This window comes from Hemitrygon akajei, chromosome 4 (assembly GCF_048418815.1).
Source record: "Hemitrygon akajei chromosome 4, sHemAka1.3, whole genome shotgun sequence".
Classification (NCBI taxonomy): Eukaryota; Metazoa; Chordata; class Chondrichthyes; order Myliobatiformes; family Dasyatidae; genus Hemitrygon; species Hemitrygon akajei.
This window is the reverse complement of record NC_133127.1, coordinates 84,116,683-84,140,458: the sequence shown is the minus strand read 5'-3', so window position 1 is coordinate 84,140,458 and position 23,776 is coordinate 84,116,683. Positions and strand designations below refer to the sequence as shown.

Here is a 23,776-nt window from a genome sequence, read left to right as displayed (position 1 = left end):
TGGTTGATAAAATTAAAGAGATTGACAAGAAATATTCGATCACTCCTAGTAAGGAGCTTTACAAACAAAGGGTTGAACTTCAAACGGAACATAGTTTATTACTTACATCTCCGACTGAAAATCAATTAATGAAAACCAGATCTGATTTTTATATACATAGTGATAAATCGGGTAAACTGTTAGCTAGTCAGTTGAAGAATGTTTTGGTTAAACGTCAAATCACTAAGATTCATCAGCAGAATGGGGATTTGACAGTTAACCATGATGAGATAAATAAGTCATTTCAAGACTTTTATATCTCCCTGTATCAATCTGAATTCCCTCAGGATCGTAATACCATGTGTGATTTTCTTGGGAAATTGAATTTTCCAAAATTATCATCCGATGATCTTTCAATATTAGATACTCCTATTACAGATGCAGAAATTAAAGGGGTTATTTCCTCAATGAATTCTGGGAAAGCACCAGGTCCAGATGGGTATACAGTAGAATTTTTAAAATGTTTTTCCGCTACTCTTTCTCCTTGGTTATGCAGGGTTTTTGAAGAAGCAGTTAGATTGGGGAATTTGCCACAATCTTTTTATAGAGCTTCCATTTCTTTAATACTGAAGAAAGATAAAGACCCTACTGACTGTGCATCCTATAGACCAATATCTTTATTGAATGTAGACTCCAAGATCTTTTCCAAGTTACTGGCATCCAGGCTGGAGAAGATTATTTCAGAAGATCAAACCGGTTTTATTAAAAATCGCTATTCTTTTTTCAATGTTAGGAGATTACTGAATATTGTTTATACTCCTTCACATAGCACTTCAGAATGTGTTATTTCATTAGATGCGGAGAAAGCATTTGATAGAGTTGAATGGCCTTACTTATTTTATGTGTTGGAGAAGTTTAATTTTAGTCCGACATTCATTTCCTGGATTAAACTGATTTATCACACTCCAGTAGCCTCGGTGTTTACTAATAATCAAAGATCTCCCTTTTTTCGTTTATTTCAGGGCACTAGACAAGGCTGTCCTCTTAGCCCATTACTAATTAACATTGCTTTAGAACCTTTGGCAATTGCCATCAGAGAATCACAGGATATTTCGGGTATTAATCGTGGGACAGATATTCATAAGTTATCTTTGTATGCAGATGATTTATTATTATTCATTTCTAACCCTGAGAAATCTATTCCAGCAGTTCTATCATTGTTGGCTCAATTTAGTGAGTTTTCTGGGTATAAGTTAAATCTTAATAAGAGTGAATTGTTTCCTTTGAATAGACAGGTCCCAATTTATGGAAATTTACCTTTTAAATTAGTTAATGACTCTTTTATTTACTTAGGGATTAAAATCACAAAAAACCATAAAGAATTATTTAGGTTTAATTTTTTACCCTTAATTGATCAGATTAAATGCTTGTTTACTAAGTGGTCACCATTATCTTTATCTCTGATAGGTAGGATTAATGCTATTAAGATGGTTATTTTACCTAAGTTTTTATATATTTTTCAAGCGGTACCAACTTTTATTCCGAAATCTTTTTTTACTAATGTCGATTCAAAAATTTCCTCATATATATGGCAGAATAAAAATCCCAGGTTAGGTAAAATATACTTACAGAAGACAAAGAAGGAAGGTGGGTTGGCATTACCTAATTTTAGATTTTATTATTGGGCAGTTAATATTAGATATTTGTTATGTTGGTTGAAAGACTGGGATGGATCTTTTGGCCCTCATTGGGTGAGTTTGGAAATTAAATCGGTGCCAGGTTATGCTCTGGGTTCTATTTTAGGGACTTCTCTCCCTTTTGCTCTTTCTAAATTGCCGAAACGAATTGACAACCCGATAGTTAAACATACTTTACGTATATGGTTTCAATTTCGGAAATTTTTCGGGTTGACTCAATTCGTTTAAAATATTCCTATTGTATCTAATTGCTTTTTCCACCCTTCAATTATAGATCAAGCTTTTTCGGCTTGGAAAACTAAGGGATTACTAAGATTTTCTGATTTATTTTTGGACAATTGTTTTATGTCTTTTGAGCAATTATCTAATAAATATAATTTGCCTAGATTTCATTTTTTTAGATATTTACAGATTAGGCATTTTTTAAGTACGGTACTTCCTACGTTTCCAAATTTTGTGTCTTCAGATATTTTGGAGAGTTTGTTTGAATTAAACCCTTTTCAAAAAGGGCTTATATCAAAACTTTATAATATAATTATAAAGATACGTTCAGAGCCCCTTTATAAGACAAAAAATGATTGGGAAAGAGAGTTTAATCTTATTATTCCTATTGAGAATTGGGATAGAATTCTTCAATTAGTTAATACATCATCTATATGTGCCAAACATTCATTAATACAATTTAAGGTCGTACATAGGGCCCATATGTCCAAGGATAAATTAGCTCATTTTTATTCTTATATAAATCCTATTTGTGATAGATGTCAATTTGAAACCGCGTCTTTAACTCATATGTTTTGGTCATGTCCGCTTTTGAAAAAATATTGGAAAGATATTTTTGATATTATCTCTGCGGTATTGAACATCGATTTACAACCCCATCCTATTACCGCAATTTTTGGTTTACCAATGATGGACTCACTTCATTTATCTTCTTCCGCCTGTCGAATGATTGCTTTTCTCACTTTGATGGCTAGAAGATCTATTTTGTTGAATTGGAAGGAAATTAATCCTCCCACTGTATTTCATTGGTTTTCTCAAACTATGTTATGTTTAAATTTAGAAGTGGTGTATTCGATACTTCTATTAAATTTGAAAAGATATGGAGACCATTTATTCAATATTTTCATATGATGTAATATGACCCTGCTCCAAGCTTATTTGATTTTCCAGCTTTAATCTTATTTATGTTGAGAGGATCGGAGTTGACGACACTGATGATTATGTATTCTTGTGAGATATTATAAACAGCCCTTTTTTTTTCTTTTTCTAGTTTTTCTTTTTTTTTCTTTTTTTTGCTTCTTTTTTCTTCTTTATTAGCTATTAGATTAGTAGTTTAGTTAATTTTGCAAACTTTTTTTGTCTTTTTTCTGTTTTTTTATCATATATTATGAAATACCTAGATTTACCTTGTTCATACATATACTGTATGGTTCATGTTTTGGGAAAACTCATTTATACTGTAATCATTGCTTATGTATTCTTTCATGTGCAATGGGAATTTGTATGTTTGTAATCCCTTTATTAATATATCAATTGTATTTTGTTCATATTATTAATATTAATAAAAAGATTGAAAAAGAAAAAGAGAGGCACAGATAGGGTGGATAGTCAGTACCTGTTTCCCAGGGCACCAATAGCAAACACAAGAGGGCATATGTACAAAATTAAGGGAGGGAAGTTTAGGGGAGACATCAGGGATAAGTGTTTTTTTTTTACACAAAGAGTTATGAGTGCCTGGAATGACTTGCCAGGGATGGTGGTGGAGGCTAAAACATTAGGGGTATTTAAGAACCTCTTGGACAGGCACATGGATGAAAGAAAAATGGAGGGTTATGGGGTAGTGTGGGTTTAGTACTTTTTTTTAAGGATTATATAGGTCGGCACAACATGAAGGGCTGAAGGCCCTGTACTGTGCTGTAGGGTTTTATGGTTCTATCTGATGTTTTACTTGGTCACGATAGTGCCATACTAGTGGCAAGGAGATGTAGCTGTCCTTGGGCAGGATTAGGGGGTTCTTTTCTCCAATGTTCAAGTGGAGAATAGCCAGACCAGTTCAAGCTGATGGGAAGGTGACAGTAATTCAAATAACCACATGTTACATCAGAGGTGTGCAGAAGTACATCTCTAAACGTACGAAGTGGATGGGCTACAGTGGCAGAAGACCATGAACGTACACATAGCGGCCATTTTAAAAGGCACAAGAAGTACCTAATAAAATGGCCACTGAGAGTATGTAGTAGTTAATTTTTAAAAAACCAAATTACAACATATATTAATGCAGAATCAGGTGATGTGGTGCAGCTACGTGACAAGGGAGCTGGTGGACCCCATTGTGGTTCCTGGTGACCACATCTGCAGCAAGCTTGAGGGGCTCAAGCTCAAAGCTGATGAGCTGGAATCTGAGTTTCAAACAGTGCAAAGCATTGAAGGGGAAAGTTACCTGGATGTGCTGCTTCAGGAGGCAGTCACACCCATTAGATTAACTACTTCAAATTCAGTCTGTGGCCAGGAACAAAAGGCTAATACTGCAAAAAGTAATGCTAGAGGAGTCACAGCCCTTGAGTTTGCCCAGCAAGTCTGAGATTCTTGCTTCATGTGCAGATGGGAGTTCGGGGCTGTAGGATGAATGAGCAAACAAAGCATTGCACTGTGGTTCAGGGAGCCATTCAAGAGAGGGAAGAGAAGGGAAATGTACTTGTCACTGGGCATAGCATAGTCAGGGGAAGTAGACACAATTCTCTGTCACAAGGATCAAGAGCGAGTAGAGTGCAGGAGAAGCTATGGAAGTTTCCAGAATAAGACATGGAGTAATGAATTAGAAAGGGGCAAAAGTTAATTTTCCAGCAACATGGAGACAAAATTTAAAAGAGTGGTGAATAGAAGACAGAATGTGTTGTATATGAATGCACACAGTATATACAATAAGGTAAATGAATCGTGCAGTTAGAAATTGGCTGATGTGATGTTTTGGACATCACGGAGTTGTGGTTGCAAAATCACATTTGGGAGCTAAACATCCAAGATACACATTATATCAAAAGGACAGGCAGGTTGGCAGAGGAGGTGGAGTGGATTTGTTGGTAAAAATTAAATCAAATCCTAAGAGATGACATAGGATCAGAAGATTTTGATTTAATTTTGATGGGAGTTACATACAGTCCGCCAAACAACAGCCAGCATGTGGGGTGCAAATTACAACAGGAGATAGAAAATGCATATAAAAAGGGCAATGTCACAATGCTCATGGGGGATTTCAACATGCAGATAGATTGGGAAAATCAGGTTGGTGCTGAATCCCAAGAGTAAGAATTAGTAGGACACCAGGGAGAGATTTTCAAACAGCTTGTGGTCAAGCCCACTAGGAAAAGGCAATTTGAATTGGATATTATGGAGCAAACCAGATTTGATTTGGGAGCTTAAGGTAAAGGAACCCTTAGGAGAAAGTGATCAATATATATTAGAATTCACCCTGCAGTTTGAGGGGAAGAGGCTAAAATAGGATGCAGTGAAGTAAAGGTAACTACAGAAGCACGAGAGAGGAGCTGGCCAAAGTTGATTGGAAGTGGACACAATCAGGGGTGATGGTAGAACAGCAATGGCTAGAGTTTCTGAGAGCAATTTGGAAGACACAGGATCAGTTCATCCATAAGCAGCAGCAGCATTCTAAATGGTGGCTTTTGCAAAACTGATAGATTAAACACATGGAAATAAAGGTGATTGGATCTTTTATTCTTAAATTCATAGCAAGATGGAGCAAGAAAATGTGTTATAGGTTAATTAGTTTGGCACAACATCATTGGCTGAAGGGACTGTTTCTGAGCTGCATTGTTTTATTCTCTATGTTCAAGATACTCTTAACTATTAGACTCTACATTATCTCACAAAAATAATTCTATCTAATCACTTGCTGAGCATTTTGGTTTATTTCACTGCCAGTATAATGAAGTACCGTAGATGTCGGATTATAAGCCGCTACTTTTTTCCCACATTTTGAACAGCTTTGAACACTGCGGCCTTTACTACGGTGCAGCTAATGCATGATTTTTTTTCATGCCGCCAATAACATTTTGCCTCGTAACAGTAGACCAATAAAATTGATGAGTAGTTCACAGAGGTCCAATGAAATTGTACGATAAATCAAGCGCACTTTCACAATTAAATTATTGTAAATCAGTCATTTGTACTCACCCTCATCAACATGGAAAACACTCGAAGAAAAGCATTGTGCTGCCTTTATGGCAGTTATTTAGTTTATAATATTTTCGCTTAGTAATTCATTTGTTAGTTAAAGTTAGAACTGTTTTAACTATATTTGTTTTCTGTACTACATCCCGGGATGCTATGACATCACACCCGGTTTCGCCGCGTCTTGTGGGAAAAATGCCGGTTTGCGATAAACGGGAAGGAGGGGGGGAGCGCATCAGACCCGAGCGAAAACGCTGCTTTTAAGTTAAAGGCGATCAATAACTTTTCCTGGTAGGCTGCAGTATATATATTTTTTACCAGTCGTTAGGAGATATTGGAATGTTGTTCAGTAAAAAAGTATACGCAACGTAATTTGTGTGTTACCGATACGTATGTATATTTAAAAGTAGCCGCGTTACAGGCACGGTTCGAAAAAAAGCATTTGCAATATGTATTTGTTTATGTTACCATATGGATTTAATTAAAAGTTAAAAAATCCTCACGTGTAATATCTTTCTGTGTAAATATCTCATATTACAACGTGGGACACCTGCGGCCTAAAATCCGGTGCGGCTTGTACAAGTACAAAATTGATTGTCTTTCTAAAATTAGAGCCAGCGGCTTTTAATCAGGTGCTCTCTGTAGTGCGAAATCTACGGTAGATTATTTTATAACAGGCTCTCTTTAACAACATGCAAGGTAGCTAAGTGGTTACTGTACCAGTGACCGAGGTTCAATTCCCACCGGAGTCTGTAAGGAGTTTTTATGTTCTCCCCGTGACCACGTGGGATTCCTCCGGGTGCTCCAGGCTCTTTCCACAGTCCAAAGACCTACCGGTTGGAGGGTAAATTGCTCATTGTAAATTGCCCCATGATTAGGCTAGAATTACATTGGTGGTTGCTGGGCGGTGTAGCTCGAAGGGTTGGAAGGACCTATTCTATGCTGTATCTCAAAACAAATTAAATAAACACAAAATCTTTAAATAATGTTCTTAATTTCTAACTTATTTATTAGGAGTTTAAAGAGATTGGCATGTCAACAAATACGCTCAAAAGCTTCTATAGCTGTACCGTGGAGAGCATTCTGACAGGCTGCATCACTGTCTGGTATGGAGGGGCTACTGCACAGTACCGAAAGAAGCTGCAGAAGGTTGTAAATCTAGTCAGCTCCATCTTGGGCACTAGCCTACAAAATACACAGGACATCTTTAGGGAGCGTCCTTTATTAAGGACCTTCAGGACCCAGGATGCGCCCTTTTCTCAATGTTACCATCAGGTAGGAGGTACAGAAGCCTGAAGGCACACACTCAGCGATTCAGGAACAGCTTCTTCCCATCCAATTCCTAAATGAACATTGAAACTTTGACCACTACCTCACTTTTTAAATATATGGTATTTCTGTTTTTTGCAGTTTTTAATCTATTCAATACTGTAATTGATTTACTTATTTATTATTATTTTTATTTTATTTTCTCTTCTATCTTATGTATTGCATTGAATTGCTGCTGCTAAGTTAACAAATTTCACATCACGTGCCAGTGATAATAAACCTGATTCTGATTCTGAAAAATTAATTCTAAACTACACGATCCTGGGATACCTAACAAATCTGTCAACAAGCATTGAGTTCCAAATCTGACGTCTGCACCAAAATAAACTGTTCCCACAGATTAATTGCTCACAGCCTAGCACAGCTTATTTGTGCGTTGTGTTAGTCAAAAATCAATATTTAATTATTGCATCTGACAACAAAACAACTGAGAAATGCAGTTGACACATTGTAAATGCAGCTCTCTATTCACAGAGGGAAGTCTTAATCTCATATCCAGCACCAAGACTGAAGAACTCCTAATTGGGTCCTAATGGTAGCTTTAGATAAATGGAGTAGTAACTCGGTCATAACTTAACAATGAGTTGTCACTTGTACTGCTTTACCAATTACCTTCCAGTCTTGTCATTTGTCAGGTGGTATGTTACCCTGAATTAAAATGGTTCCAATTTAAACCCGAAGGAGGCAGATAATGGATATGGATGGTTTCAACGATAAAACATAAAAGTAATGGGCAGGCATCTGAGACAAGAAGCTGTCAACTAACTGAATAATTTATCTCACAACTTGTGAGTCTGATTCTGGTCAAATTTAAAGAATCAGCTCTACTAAAATATAAGTTTGAAAGGATCTTTGAAAAGATTCCCAAGTTGGCAATGCTTTCAACTGGAGCCATCAGTTCTTAAAGAAGCAGTTCAAAATTCCTGTATCATAATTCCAAGAAATCAGCATTTTCAGTTGTTAGTTATCAGATGCAATAACGCATGTTTTCATCGCCCCAAGGCACAATTAAACTTTTCCACAACCTGATCAATGTGTGAGAGCAGTTGATTTTGGTGATGGAAATGGAACAGAAAATCTTCACCAAGCTCCAAACACTGGAATTCAAATGTGGATTCAGCAAGCATTCATGACTTCAAAAGAAGATGCAGCCAAGTAACCCATGAAGTGCACGAAAGAGCTACATTTGGAATTTAAAGTAATATGTATTTCACACTTGCAGATCAGTATTATTCCAAACCAACATGCTTTTACCATTTGTTATATCTATGAGAGAAGGTGAATGAACCGCGTGGTTTAAAAATTTAAAGACCAAGTTCAAACAAGTTCTAGACCCAACTCTATGATACCTACAGCTGTAAATACAGATCAGCAAAACCCATGTATTCTGAAAAATTATGACTCTCAAAAGTAATTAGCTGAACAATGCAGAATGAGAGAAACTGAGGTTCAATCAGCAGACCTGGTTTGTGCCCACTGTTAGGTTGTCACTGCATCCTTATAGTCCGCAGAGTATATATGTTACTGATTCTGTTTATGCTACTTTGAGATGTGTTCCAGAAAAGAATGAAGGGGATCAGATCCTATAGTCATACCCTATCAAATCAGTCCTCCATTCAATTGAGCTATACCAAAGAAGAAGCCAGCTTGCATTTTGCAGGCAGCATCCTTGATTTATTATTGAACTTCAGAAGATGCAGCAGGGACTTACTGAGGTGGAACAAACACTGAACCAAAAAAAATACAATGTGTCAAGTCAGAGTAGTACAGCACAGAAACCGTGGTCCAATACATCCATGCCCACCATTATTGCCCAACTACATCAATCTCAGTTGCCCGCATTAGGACCATACCCTTCAATGTATTGCCTGTTTAAGTGCTTGTCTAAATATCTCTTAAGCAGTGATTGCATCTAACTCTATCACCTCTTCTGGCAGCTAGTGCGTGCAAAAGTAGTTTCCCCTCAGATTCCCTTTAAAACTCATTCCTCTCACCTTAAAAATAAGCTCACAAGTTTTTGATACCTTGACCAGAGGAAAACAATTCTGAAATTGGAGAAATAGAAAAAAAACACAGGGGAAAAAAATCCTCCAATCTAAGCAACATCTTGGTAACTCTCCACCACAACTGCAACCCTCTGTAAGGGGCCAAAATGAGAACAAAAATAGTATGGTAGTGTTCACTGTTCATTCAGAAATCAGATGGTAGAGGGGAAGAAGCTGTTCCTAAAACATTGAATATGTATCTTCAGGCTTCTGCACCTCCGCTCTGCTGTTAGTAATGAAAACAGGGTATCGCCTGGGTGGTAGGAGTTCTTAATGATGGCTACCAGCTTTTTAAGGCATTGCCTTTTGAAAATGCCCTCAATGATGGAGAGGCTAGAATCTATGATGGAACTGGCAAAGTTTACAATGCCCTGCAGCTTTTTCCTATTCTATGCAGTAACCCCCTCTATACCACACAGTGATGTAACCAGTTAGAATACTCTCCACAGTACATCTGTAGAAATTTGCAAAAGCCCTTGGTGAGCAGATCTGCTCAAACACCTAATGAATTACTATGAGAGTGCTTTCTTCATAATTGCGTCAATATGTTGGACTCAGGATAGATCTTCCGAGATGTTGCCACTCAGGAATTTGAAACTGCTTATCTTTTCACAGGCGATCCCTACATGAGAACTTTTGTGTGTTCCTTCATCTGCCCCTTTCTGAAGTTCATATCAATTCCTTGAACCTACTGACTTTGAATGCAAAGTTGTTGCTGCAACACCATTCAACTAGCTGATCTAACTCACCCCCTACAACTCATCGTCACCATCTGATATTCTGCAGACAACAGTTATATCATCAGTGAACTTGTAGCTGGCATTTGAGCAGTGACCAGTCACACAGTCAAGGTGTACAGAGAGCAGAGCAGCGGGCTAAGCACGAGTCCTTTCGGTGTGCGGGAGCTGACGGTCGACAATGAGATGTTACTACGGACCCACACTGACTGTTGTTTCCCCGATGAGGAACTTAAGAATTCAGTTGCAGAGGGACATACGGAGGCCCAGCATTTGAAGCTGATTGATTAGTACTGAAGGGATGATGGTGTTCAACACTGAACTGTAATCAATAAAGAGCAGCCTGACATAGGTACTGCTGCTGTTCAGATGGTCCAAGGTCATGTGGAAAGTCGGTGAGGTTGCACATTATTTTCATTTTACATCTTTATTTAGACATCCCCTCCCCCAGGTACTTGCCATTGTTGATAACTCATTACATTGATTACCGTAGATTCCGGACTACAGAGCGCACCTGATTAAAAGCCGCTGGCTCTAATTTTAGAAAGAAAATCAATTTTGTACTTGTGCAGGCCGCACCGGATTTTCGGCCGCACCGGATTTTCGGCCGCAGGCGTCCCACGTTGTAATATGAGATATTTACACAGAAAGATATTACACGTGAGGATTTTTTAACTTTTAATTAAACCCATATGGTAACATAAACAAATACATATTGCAAATGCTTTTTTTCGAACCGTGCCTGTAACGTGGCCACTTTTAAATATACGTTGCGTATACTTTTTTACTGAACAACATTCCAATATCTCCTAACGACTGGTAAAAAATATATATACTGCAGCCTACCAGGAAAAGTTATTGATCGCCTTTAACTTAAAAGCAGCGTTTTCGCTCAGATCTAATGCCGCTCACCCCCCGCCTTCCCGTTTATCGCAAACCGGCATTTTTCCCACAAGACGCGGCGAAACCGGGTGTAACGTCATAGCATCCCGGGATGTAGTACAGAAAACAAATATAGTTAAAACAGTTCTAACTTTAACTAACAAATGAATTACTAAGCGAAAATATTATAAACTAAATAACTGCCATAAAGGCAGCACAATGCTTTTCTTCGAGTGTTTTCCATGTTGATGAGGGTGAGTACAAATGACTGATTTACAATAATTTAATTGTGAAAGTGCGCTTGATTTATCGTACAATTTCATTGGACCTCTGTGAACTACTCATCAATTTTATTGGTCTACTGTTACGAGGCAAAATGTTTTTGGCGGCATGAAAAAAAACCATGCATTAGCCGCATCGTAGTAAAGGCCGCAGAGTTCAAAGCTGTTCAAAATGTGGGAAAAAAGTAGCGGCTTAAAATCCGGAATCTACGGTATTTATTTCAATCCATGTGGATTCTGCTTCTGTCCTTCGATTTGTACTCCCATTATGACAATGACAACTATTGTTGCCTTACACCAAAATTTCCCTTTTAATTCTTGACAACAATATTTTGTTGTTGGTCCTATTGTCTGTGTTGCCAGCCAGAAACTATTCCTACTATGCTTAACTTCTCTCTAAATATTTTCCCACCAGCACACAATTTAGAAGCTGCGCACTGATCTGCCACCAGATTAGTTTGATTTTAATAGTTCTTTCTTTTTTAAATTCTTGATTTTTCTTTGAACATGTTTTCTATCTATATTTTATTGTGCTTCTCACTATGTTACTAATTTTAAATGGTATGAAAAGCCATATTTAAATCTTAGGATAGCAGTCACAATTCTGGTTCAGGTGACCTAGGAGCAGAATTAGGCCATTTGGCCCATCGAGTCTGATTCCGCATTTAATCATGGCTGATTTATGATCCTCTCAACCCCATTCTTCTGCCTTCTCCCCATAACCTTTGACACCCTGGTTAATCAAGAACCTATCAACCTCCACCCTAAATATGCCCAATGACTTGTCCTGCATAGCCATCTATGGCAAAGAATTTCAGAGATTCACTATCCTCTGGCTAAAAAAATTATTCCTTATCTCTGTTTTAAATGGACATCCCTCAATTCTGAGGCTGTGCCCTCTGGTCCTAGACTCCCCCACTACAGGAAACATCCTCTCCACATCCACTCAATCCAGACTTTTCAATATTTGATAGGTCTCAATGAGATATTCTCTCATTCTTCTAAACTCCAGGGAGTACAGAACCAGAACCATCAAATGCTCCTTATATGTTAACCCTTTCATTCCTGGGATTAGTCTCATGAACTTCCTCTGGACTCTCTCCAATGCCAACACATTTTTTCTTAGATAAGGGGAACCAAAATTGCTCAAAATACTCCAACTGCAGTCTGACCATGCCTTATGAACTCTCAGCATAACATCCCTGCTCTTAAATTCTAGTCCTCTCGAAATAAATGCTAACATTGCATTTGCCTTCCTTACCACTGACTCAACCTACAAGTTAACCTTTAGGGAATCCAGCACAAGAACTACCAAGTCCCTCTGCACCTCTGATTTCTGAAATTTCTCCCCGTTTAGAAAATGGTTCATGCTTTTATTCCTTCTGCCAAAGTGCATGACAATACACTTCGCTGCTTTGTACAGTATTCCATTTGACACTTTGTTGCCCATTCACCTAATCTGTCCAAGTCCTTCTGTCCAAGCTTCCTCAGCTATCTGCCCCCCCCCCCCCATCTTTGTATCATCTGAAAACTTGGCCACAAAGCCATCAATTCCATCATCCAAATCATTGACATATAATGTGAAAAAAAGCTGTCCCACCACTGACACCTACAGAACATCACTAATCTTCAGCAAAAGAGCTCCTTTATTCCCACTTTTTGCTTCCTGCCAGTCATTCAATCTCTTATCCAAAGCAGTATCTTTCTTGTAACACCATGGGCTCTTATCTTGTTAAGCAGCCTGATGTATGGCACCTTGTAAAAAGGCTTTCTGAAAATCAAAATAAACAACATCCATTGATTCTGTCTATCCTGCTTGTTATTTCCTCAAATAATTCCAATAGATTTGTCAGGCAAAATTTTCCCTCAAGGAAACCATGGCCTACTTTATCACATGCCTCCAAGTACCCTGAGACCTAATCCTTAATAATAGACTCTAAGATCTTCCCAACCACTGAAGTCAGGCTAACTGATCTATAATTACAAACACAAACTACACTGCAGATGCTGGGGTCAAAGCAACATGCACAACACGCTGGAGGAACTCAGCAGGTCGGGCAGCATCCGTGGAAATGAGCAGTCAATGTTTCGGGCCGAGACCCTTCGTCAGGACTGAAAAGGGAGGAGGCAGGGGCCCTATCAAGAAGGTGGGGGGAGGGTGGGAAGGAGTACTTATCAAAATACTTATCAAGTTCCTCTGCCATTTCTTGTCCCTCATTACTACCTCTCCAGCGTAATTTTCCAGCAGTACAATATTCACTGTCATCTCTCATTTACTCCTCTTGTACAGAATATGAAAACAATTTGCATCCTCATTTTGGCTAGCCTACTTTCAGATTTCATCGTTCATCTCTTTATAGATTTTCAGTTGCCTTCTGTTGGTTTTTAAAAGCTTTCCAATCCTCTACCTTCCCATTACTCTTTGCTACATTATAAGTCCTCTCTTTTGCTTTTATGCTCTTTGACTTCCCTTGTCAGCCTCCACTTAGAATAATTCTTCATTTTTGTGATGCATCTTTCCTGAGCCTTGTGAATTGTCCCCAGAAACACCAGCCATTGCCAATCTGCCCTCATCCCCTTCCAATCAACTTTGGTCAGCTCCTCTCTCATGTCTATTTAATTGCCTTTAATCCACTGTAATACTGATACATCTGATTTCAGCACTCTCTCTCTCAAACTGCCAGGTAAATTCCATCATATTATGATCACTACTTCCTCAGGGTTCCTTTACCTTAAACTTGCTAATCTGATCTGGGTCATTACATAACACCCCCAATCCAGAATTACAGTTCTCCTGGTAGGCTCAACCATCTCACAGGCATTATACAAATTCCCTCTCTCAGGATCCAGCAACAGCCTGGTTTTCCCAATCTACTTGCATATTGAAATCTGCCATGATTATCGCAAAACTGCCTTTTTTATATACCTTTTCTATCTTTCATAATTTGTATCACACATCCTGGCTCCTGTTCGAAAGCCTGTATACAACTCCCATGGGGGTCTTTTTACCCTTAGTTTCTTAATTCTGCCCACATCTTCCAATCCTTCTTCACCACTTTCTAAAGATTTGATTTTTTTTTTTAACCACAGAGCTACCCCACCCCCTCTGCCTCCCTGCCTGACTTTCAAGACATTGTGTATCCTTGGATGTAAAGTTCCCAATCATGATCTTCTTTCAGCCACGACTAGGAGATGCCCACAACATCATACCTGTCAATCTCTAACTGTGCGACAAGATCATCTCCAGTGTGTATTCAAATATAGCACCTTCAGTCCTGTATTCGTTACCTGTTTTGACTCTGGCCCTCTGTTACACTTTAACTCATTCCACTGTCAGCAATTTTGCCCTGTCATCTGCCTGTCCATCCACACGGTCTCACTACACACTGAATCTACCTCCACATCAACTGCCGCATCCTCAGCCCTGTCACAATGCCCAGCCTTGCTGCAAGTTATTCAGTTTGTCAACTTTTCACTGATGGCTATTAAGTGTTGACACTCAGTGCACCAATCAAACTACAGCATAGACCAACCTCTAGCAACCAGGCCTGACCAAAAGTTATATTATATTATTGCAGAGTTAAGCAACTATTTGGAGTATCCAGACTCATTACATACAAGTGCAAATGGAGATGCAAGGGACTACAGATGCTGAAATCTGGAGCAATAAACAATTACTGGAGGAACTCAGAGGGTCAGGCAGCATCTGTGGGTGGATGGGAATAACTCCTGACTGAGCTTCCGAGCTCTTCCAGCAGATTGTTTGTTGCTACATACAAGTGGAAATGTTGTAATAACTATTAGAATCAATACAAATTGGGACAGTGTATTACATGACACCACCAAGAAAAGAGAAAATAAAGTGAAAATCCTGAGGAATTTAATTCTCATTTTGCTATTTTGTTTTTTCTCTGAATTTTGTCTCAGTGAATCTGAGCTTGGAAATCACAAACTATGAAACTCCTGCCCTATCTCAAGGCTTTGAGCATGAAAATATTTTCCAAACGCAGTGCCCTTTTTTCTTGCAACAGCAATCAGATGTCTATCCCCATATAACAGAGACAATGCCCGACCGAAAGTCACAAATTTCTCTTGTCCATTTCCTTACATAATCAGTATTGTTGCAATCTAAAAGGAGATTGGATGAGAGAGTGGAAGGTGTGGTGGGGAGGGGCAGGGCACACAGACTGGCTTTAATTTCCTCTCCTGTGTAATATTCTTCAAATAAAATGATTCTGTTCCTACCATACCTCTGAAACATTGCCTAGCAAATTACTCAACTGAAATATGTGATTATTTTTCAGACTTGTCTGTAAACCAATTTCAGTTATTCTGAGATAAGGCCTAAAAGAAATTGCATTTAAGCTGCTATTACCAAATATTTTAAAAATCGTATATTACTTCATTCCTTTGCACTCATCTCAAATGTTACTTGGAGAAACAATTACTCATCAAGTTATAATCTATGTTTGGTTGCTATAAACCTTCATTTAAGATTCTTCACTATAAACAAAGTTAATATTCTAGTGCTATCCAACTTTATCAAACACTGTAATGTAGATATATTTACTTCTTTCAATAATGCTCACCTTTCTGATGATGTATCTTCAGATGATGAACTGTCATCTTCACTGTCTTCCTCCTCAGCTACAGCATCAGGTATTGCAGCTTCAACCTGGGGATGATCACTGCAAAGGTCTGAGTGATGGCCTGCCCCACCTTCTGGAGTTTGATCCACAGACTGTGATCTTTCAAAGGATAAAATCTCCAGCTGAGCAGATACTGATAACTCCATCTCCTGATTATCTGTGGCCAAGGGAGGACTGACTAATGCATCACATTTTCCAGAAGTGCCGAGTTCAGATGATTTCCTCTCCTCCAAATCACTTCTGACATCAGGAGTTGCCAGAATTACACAAGACACTACATTGCCGTTAATCTCACTGACAGTGTCTTGTGGACAGTAAACACACAGTTCTTGTTGAATTTGAGAATCCGTCTGCTTTGTAACACTAACTTCAGAGTCTGTCAGCTGGGATTCACTATTAACGTCTTGATGACAAAATTCTGACACTGGCAACTTAGGCTGTTCAACAACCAAATCAGTATTGCCTTTGACTGGAAAATTGCTTTCGTTAATCATTTCCTTTTCACTCCTATCTGTTTGTTCACAGAGTTGAGTATCTGTATTTCCTTTCTGGTCGGCCATACTTCTTCAGAGACTAGCCTTAAAAGACAAAAAGAAAGGTTTTAAAAATGCAAACAGCACACTTTAATCTATGTGGTGCCATAAATATATATTAAACAGCACTTCACCTATGTTTAATTCAAACCATATAACAATTCCACAAAAACAAACTTTGACTTGCATCTATCCACCATTGTCAAAGAGAATATGGGCAGAAGCCCTTGAAGATTACACCACAATCTGCACAACCCTGACTTAAAAATGTATCACCATTCCTCCTTCACTGAGTCTAAATCCTGGAACTCCTTACCAAACAGCACAACACAAATACAGCAGAAGGTCAACTGGTCCTTCAAGCCTGCTCTACCATTCAATAAGATCATGGCTGATCTGGTCATGGACTCATCTCGACCTACCTGCCTTTTCCCATTAACCCTTAATTCCCCTACTGTGCGAAAATCTATCCAACCTTGTCTTAAATATATTTACTGAGGTAGCCTCCACTGCTTCATTAGGCAGAGAATTCCACAGACTCACCACCCTCTGGGAAAAGCAGCTCCTCCTCATCTCCATCCTAAATCTACTTCCCCTGAATCTATGTCCCCTAGTTCTACTCTCACCTTCCAGTGGAAACAACATTCCTGCCTGTATCTCGTCTATCCTTTTCATAATTTTATGTTTCTATAAGATCTCCTCTCATTCTTCCGAATTCCAGCAAGTACAAACCCAGGCGACTCAATCTCTCCTCATAGGTTAACCCCCCTCAGCTCTGGAATCAACCTGGTGAACCTCCTCTGCACCGATTGCAAAGCCAATATGCACAAACAATCCAAGTTCTGCAATTTTATACCATTTAAATAATAATCTGTTCTTCATTTTTCCTTCCAAAGTGGATGATCTCACAATATGTTTCATCACAAGGACTGTGACAGACAAAACAAAGTTCAAAGTAAAATTTATTATCAGAGTACATACATGTCACCACATACAACCACGAGATTCTTTTTTCCTGTGGGCCCACTCAGCAAATTAATAGAATAGTGACTATATCAGGATCAACGAAAGATCAAGTAGAGCATAGAAGACAACAAACTGTGCAAATGAAAATATGCTGTAAATAAATAGAGGTAAATAATGAGAACATGAGATAATGAGATAAAGAGTCCTTAAAGTGAGATCATTGGTTGTGGAAAGATCTCAGCAGACAGGCAGGGGAGTGTTGTTATCCCCTTTGAGTGACACATTAACTACATTTGAATCCATTCAGGCCACTCCAAAATCCAGGGACTTTTTACTCAACATCACTATAACATCACCCTCCATCCCCTATTGCCTAGCCAATTGCGGATCCAATTAACCAACTTACCCTGGATCTCATGGGCACCCCCTTTCACATCAGAATCCCACATGGGAAGATGATAAAGGACCCTCATCAATAGCCTTAATAAAGTTCACACAGGCTACATCAACCAGAGGTTTGGCCAGTCTTCAGAAAAATTCAAATTGGTCAATTCATCCCGCTCATGTCCACCGCAACAAGGCACGATAATTTTACTTTATCTTTTCACGTATAGATTAATTTTAAACCACAGATTTTTACTAGAAACTTCCCTAACAGTGACAAGTTAGACTTCTTGGACTATTGGTATCTGATTTATTCTTCATACTCTTCTTGAATAGAGGTTTCACAAACACTGTTCCCCAGTCACACACACAAAATGCTGCAGAAAACTCTACAAGTCAGCCAACATCTTTGTAGGGGAATAAAGAGACAACATTGTGAGCCGAGACACTTCAACAAAACTTAATAGGATTTCCAGCATCTGCAGCATTTCCTGAGTTTATAATTTACTATTCCCTAGTCACCATTCTCGTTTGGGATTACAGAAGATTCATGTGTATATGGTGGCCAAAGTACTTGTTTTTGTTCTCCGTTATTAAAAAGCATTCTGTTTGCTACAGCCTTTTGTAACAACGTGATCCTCCTCTTCGTTCACACTATAAGAACTGCTTACTCCTCTGGTGAAATTAAACCATTATATAAACAGGAAGCCTTTGCCGAAAGCATCATTTGAACCAATGACTTTGCTACCATACAGCAAGACCTTGCGTGAGTCGCAACAAAGCAGAAAAAAACTTTTATAAGAGCAAGTTAAATGTGAGGTCGGGATGCACTTCTGCGCACATGGTTTAATTTTCATTCACCTGAGTGAGCATTGTCCCGATTAAGATTTAATTTGGAAGCACTGGAGCAACATGTGCTGTTAACACGGTGCTTCGCCTGTGTGACAACATAAGTTTAAATTTAAAGCGAAGCTGCTGAGATGCTTAACATAAAGCAGAAGACTCACACGGGGAGCAATTCCGACGAGTGTCACATCACAGTGGCCCCCTCACTCTCAGTACAGACCCGACAACACTTACCACCACTCATGCTCCGGGCACACGCTGTCGCATATCGTAACGTCAGTGCCCCATTACGTCACAGAAAGCGTCAGACATTCAGCGAATGAGAGGCTCGCATGGGCTAACGTCAACCTCAAGGCGAGGCATTGTAAACGTCTCTGCTGGAGAATGCAGCTGAAATTATAATCTCATATATAATATTTAATATATACTGACTGATAGTAATATATAATATTTGATATACCATATATAGTTTCATAAAATATATAAATTGTTTGTTTTGAATTATGAATGCTGTTGTGAAATCAATCCCAAACCAATCAGGACTGGAAGTTGCAATACCCAAGATGTCAACCATTCCTTTCCCTCCACAGGTGCTGCCTGACCTTATGAGTTTTGTGGCAATACCGTCAATGCCACAATCTGGAGCAACCCACACCGTCCAGCTAAAAGACTGTTCCTTTCCCTCCATGGATGCTGCCTGAACTGTGGAGTTACTCCAACCTCACACTTTTGTGTTTTGCTGAAGATCGAACATGCTGGAAATAGATCAGACAGTAGAGAGAGGAACAGCGTTAACGCTACACCATTCCCTCCAATCGTCCGCTCTCTGAGGCGGAACGTTCTGTTTTCAGCAAGGGCCTCACCTTTGTCACCCTTCGCCCACACTTGAGATTGTTCTGCGCCCACCTCAGTACCGAGCTCTTCTTCTGTCACCTCCATCTCCAGGCCTGCTTCTTTGAAAAGAACTCCACAGCCTGCAATGATGACCCTTCTCCCATCTCCAATCCTCCCCACCTTCTTGGACACCCAGCTCTGGTTCTCTGCGTCTTTTCATCTTAAATTGCCAATGAGACATTAACCACATCAACTTCAACAAACCTCACTTCTCCTCGAACTGTACCCCCTCTGAACACACTGCCCTCCACTCTCTCCGCACCAATACCAACATTACTGTCAAACCCACAGACCAAGAGGGTACTGTTGTAGTGTGGCACAAGCTCTCAGGTGGCAACTCTCAGACAGCTCCTCATACCTGCCCTTTAAAGAGGATCCCACTGTGGACCATCAAAAAACTATCCCCAACACCATCAACTCTGGAAAACTCCCATCCACTGCCACCAAACTCACAGTTCCTTACCCCGCACTGCTTGCTTCTACCTCCTACCCGAGATCCACAGACCAGATTGTCCGGCTAGGCCTGTTGTGTCTGCCAGCTCTGCCCTACTGAACTCATGTCATCATATGTCCACACCATTCTACCCCCCTTCGTTCAGTTGCTTCCCACCTTGACCATGACACATCTCATAATCTCAATCTGCTCACTAAATTTCAATTCCCTGGCCCTAACAGCCTCATTTTCATCATGGATGTCCAGTCCCAATACACTTCTACCCATCAACAAGGTCTTAAAGCTCTCTGCTTCCTTCTCAATAAATGAACCAGCCAGTTCCTCTCCACCACCACCCTTCTCTGTCTGGCTGAACTGCTCCTCACCCACAACAATTTTTTCCCTTGGCTCCTCCCACTTTCTCCAAATTGAGAAGTAGCCATGAATGCCTGCATGGGCTCCAGCAACACCTGGCTCTTCACTGGCTACATAGAACAGTCCCTGTTCCAAGCCTTCCCCAGTACTGCTCCCCAACTCTTCCTCCACTACATCAATGACTGTATTGGTGCTGCTTCATGCGCCCATGCTGAGCTCGTCAATTTCATCAACTTTGCCTCTAACTTCCACCCTGCCCTTAAATTCACTTGGTCTATTTCTCAATCCCTCTGTTTTCATCTCTGGAGAGAATCTGTCAATTGAGATCTTTTACAAACCTACTGATTTCCATGGTAATTTTCACTATGCCTCTTCCCAATCTGTCTCCTCTATAAATGCTAATCCCTTTTCTCAGTTCCTCCACCACGTCTGTTCCCAGGATGAGTCTTTCCATTCCAGGAAATCAGCAGTGCCCTCCTTCTTCAAAGAACAGGGTTTCCCTTCTTCCGCCATTGATGCTGCCCTCAACCGCATCTCCTCCATTTCCAGGACATACACGCTCACCCTATCTACCTGCTGCCAGATCCAACACATCATCCTCCGTGACCTCTGCCGTCTCCAAAGGGATTCTTCCACCAAACACATCTTTACCTCCCTCCTCCCTCCATGATTCCCTTGTCCATTCATTCCTCACAACTTATCTCCCTCCAGGCACTTATTCCTGCAAGCAGCCAAAGGTCTACACCTGCCCATTCACCTCCTCCCTCACCTTCATTCAGGGACCCTAAACGGTCCTTCCAGCTGAGGCAACGCTTCACCTGGGAATCTGCTGGAGTCGTCTATTGTGTCTAATGCTCCTGATGCGGCCTCATCCGCCAGAGCATTGGAAAATTGCAAATGTCATTCCACTCCATAAGGGAGGTAGGAAAAGACAGGAAATTATAGGCCCGTTAGCCTGACTTCAGTGCTTGACAAGATGTTAGATTGCATTATTAAGGATGAGGTTTCGGGGTACTTGGATGAATATGATAACATAGGCCTTTATAAGGTATTGGTCAGGACACATGGACTGTTATGAGCAGTTTTGGTCCCACTATCTAAGAAAGGATATGCGGGGACTGGAAAGGGTCCAGAGAAGGTTCATGAGAATCATCCCAGCAAACAAAGGGTTATTGCATGTGGAGCATTTCATGGATTTGTGCCATTACTCACAGAAACCTACGGAATATTGAAAGGGCTAGTTAATGTGGGTGTGCAGAGGATGTTTCCAATAGTGGGGGACTCTAGGACCAGACAGCATTGCCTCATAATACAAGGACATCTCTTTAGAACAGAAATAAGGTGGAATTTCTTTAGCCAGAGGGTAGTGAATCTGCGGGATTCATTGCCACAGATAGCTATATTGGGTATATTTAAATGTTCCTATGTCTTATGGTCTGTGGTCTTACTGCAATACAAGATACAAAAACAAAAGATTTCTCCATACATGATTGATAGCTCATCAAACGATACAACGTGAAGCATCTGAATCCAAAGGAAGTGTTACAGAAAGGAGTGCCTCACTACACATAGCTCATGTTCCTTGACGTTACACTGGGCATTATTGGAGAAATATAGAAGGTCGATGGCAGACACCTAACCTGCTTTTGGATTCTTTAACACTCTCTCCTCTAAATCAGAGAAACCAAATGCAGATCGGGTGTCTTCTTTATGGAATTACTTCTATTCAGGAAAGAAGGCTGTCCATTAGCTACCAGCCATCTGCCATTCTAATTCTGTCTTATTCCCATTCTGAACTTTCCGTTCTCTGTCCTCTTTTGTTGCTCTCAGTGATAACTGGTGTAACATCGAGTAACAACAGTAATGGAAACTCACCTTCTGAATTGGCAAATTACAATACTCAGGACGATGTTGAGCTTAATAATTCTGCTGTTTACAGATTTGACTGTACCCCTGTTGGTTGCTGTATCATTTTGCTACAACTATCAATTTTTAAACTAATTGTTGCTTTGGCAACTTTGATCTGCCCTCTATCGCAGGCATATCAAAGATAAAAGTTACAAATAGCATTTGAAACATTGCATTATTAACTCTGTACACCCTTCACAGCTAGTATCATTTGTTTAGTTTCTGAAAGAATAATCAGGAATCCCTATTATCAAGTATGTTGTATTTTATAATTTTCAATTTAAATTGGACCTCATTCTTTCCCCCAAATGGCTATCAGCACTTTTATACACATATGTTGTGATGCTCATATATTTAAATATTATTTTTCAGATGCTGTTTGTAGTGAGATTTAATGAAAGCAAGATTAGCATTGAATTGAAAATAGGCATGGCATCTGCACTGCAGATAAGGATTGATTGTGACTGGAAATGTTATTCCAGCAAGTTTTGGAGCAGAAATGCAACATTACAGAGCTTCATCCCAACAATATTTCCATGTACAAGTATCATCATTCTAATTTACTCAATATTTCAGATTCTCATACTGACATTACAGAACTACTTGTCATTAAGGGACATTACTCAGGGAAATACTTATGTCATCTACTATTTTGTCTCATTCATAATTGAAGTTTTTTGGTAAATAAATCATATGATGTGCATAAACATTAGGGGAAATACTGAGAGATTATTGAAAAATCCATCTGATATAGCCTGCATCTGATATTTCATTTAACTGCTTAGATGTGATGAATTCAATATGAGCACAACCAGCATTTTATTATCCATTTTACAGAATTTTGAATGACCCTTTACAGATTAAATGCATCAAAAAGGAAGAAAAGAACAAATTTGGTAATGGAAAATGCTGGATTTGCAACGTGCAATTAATCTGCGCCTGTTTGATGTGATTGGTTGCATACAAAATTTGTTGTCACACTTGATCATAGGTTCAGAAATCAGGCAATGCTGTCTGTGCTGATTATTGCCTTAGAAGGTCCAATTGTACAAGAAGTTGGCACGAGAACAAACTCATTTGCTCTTGACGAATAAACTCTTCTCAGGCTTCCAGCTGGGTACAGAAATCGATTATAACTGATGTTTCAACGACAAACTCCGCCATCTTCATCGGGGATGATGCCTGGTTTGCTCTTCTTTAAAGGCGCGTTGTAAGGCAGGATCAATATTGTAAGTTATTACATAAGTCTTTGCTAGAAGCCACAGTTGAAAACTGGTGAGAGTGGACACCCAAGTATCTAGTCACATATTTGGAAACCTCAATAGACATGGTAGCAAGAAGGAGAAAGCTTCACTTTCTACAAGGGCTAAGAAGCCTTCCCGGCAAAGGATCAAGCATTAGTTGGAGAAGGCTATTGTGAAGGTCATACAAGTTTCAAGACATTGATGGCATGGAGTAAAAAAACTAATAATTCCAATATGCAATTGTAAGTAATAAACGTTTGGAATCCCCATCTGCTATCAATTGCAAGTGATAACATCACACACTGTTCAAATCACCACAACCTCTCCATATGTTTACTAAGAACCCCTGTCAGTCAGAACCTGAAATCTATATCTATCGGGACATTTAAGAAACTCTTAGACAGAC

General features: G+C 39.5%; 1 protein-coding gene across 2 annotated transcripts in view; it reads right to left on the bottom strand.

Annotated features, from left to right (window-relative positions):
* The window catches only part of naf1 (nuclear assembly factor 1 homolog (S. cerevisiae)), a 186,790-nt gene extending 167,970 nt beyond the window's left edge, over positions 1–18,820 (bottom strand). For both annotated transcript variants that reach the window (XM_073042990.1, XM_073042991.1), the window contains exons 1-2: positions 18,751–18,820; positions 15,728–16,365 (exon numbers count right to left, since the gene is read on the bottom strand). In XM_073042990.1, the coding sequence (XP_072899091.1) occupies positions 15,728–16,347 (620 nt within the window). In that variant the 5' untranslated portion in view covers positions 16,348–16,365; positions 18,751–18,820. The remainder of the gene's footprint in view (positions 1–15,727; positions 16,366–18,750) is intronic.
* Between the last annotated feature and the right edge of the window lie 4,956 nt (positions 18,821–23,776).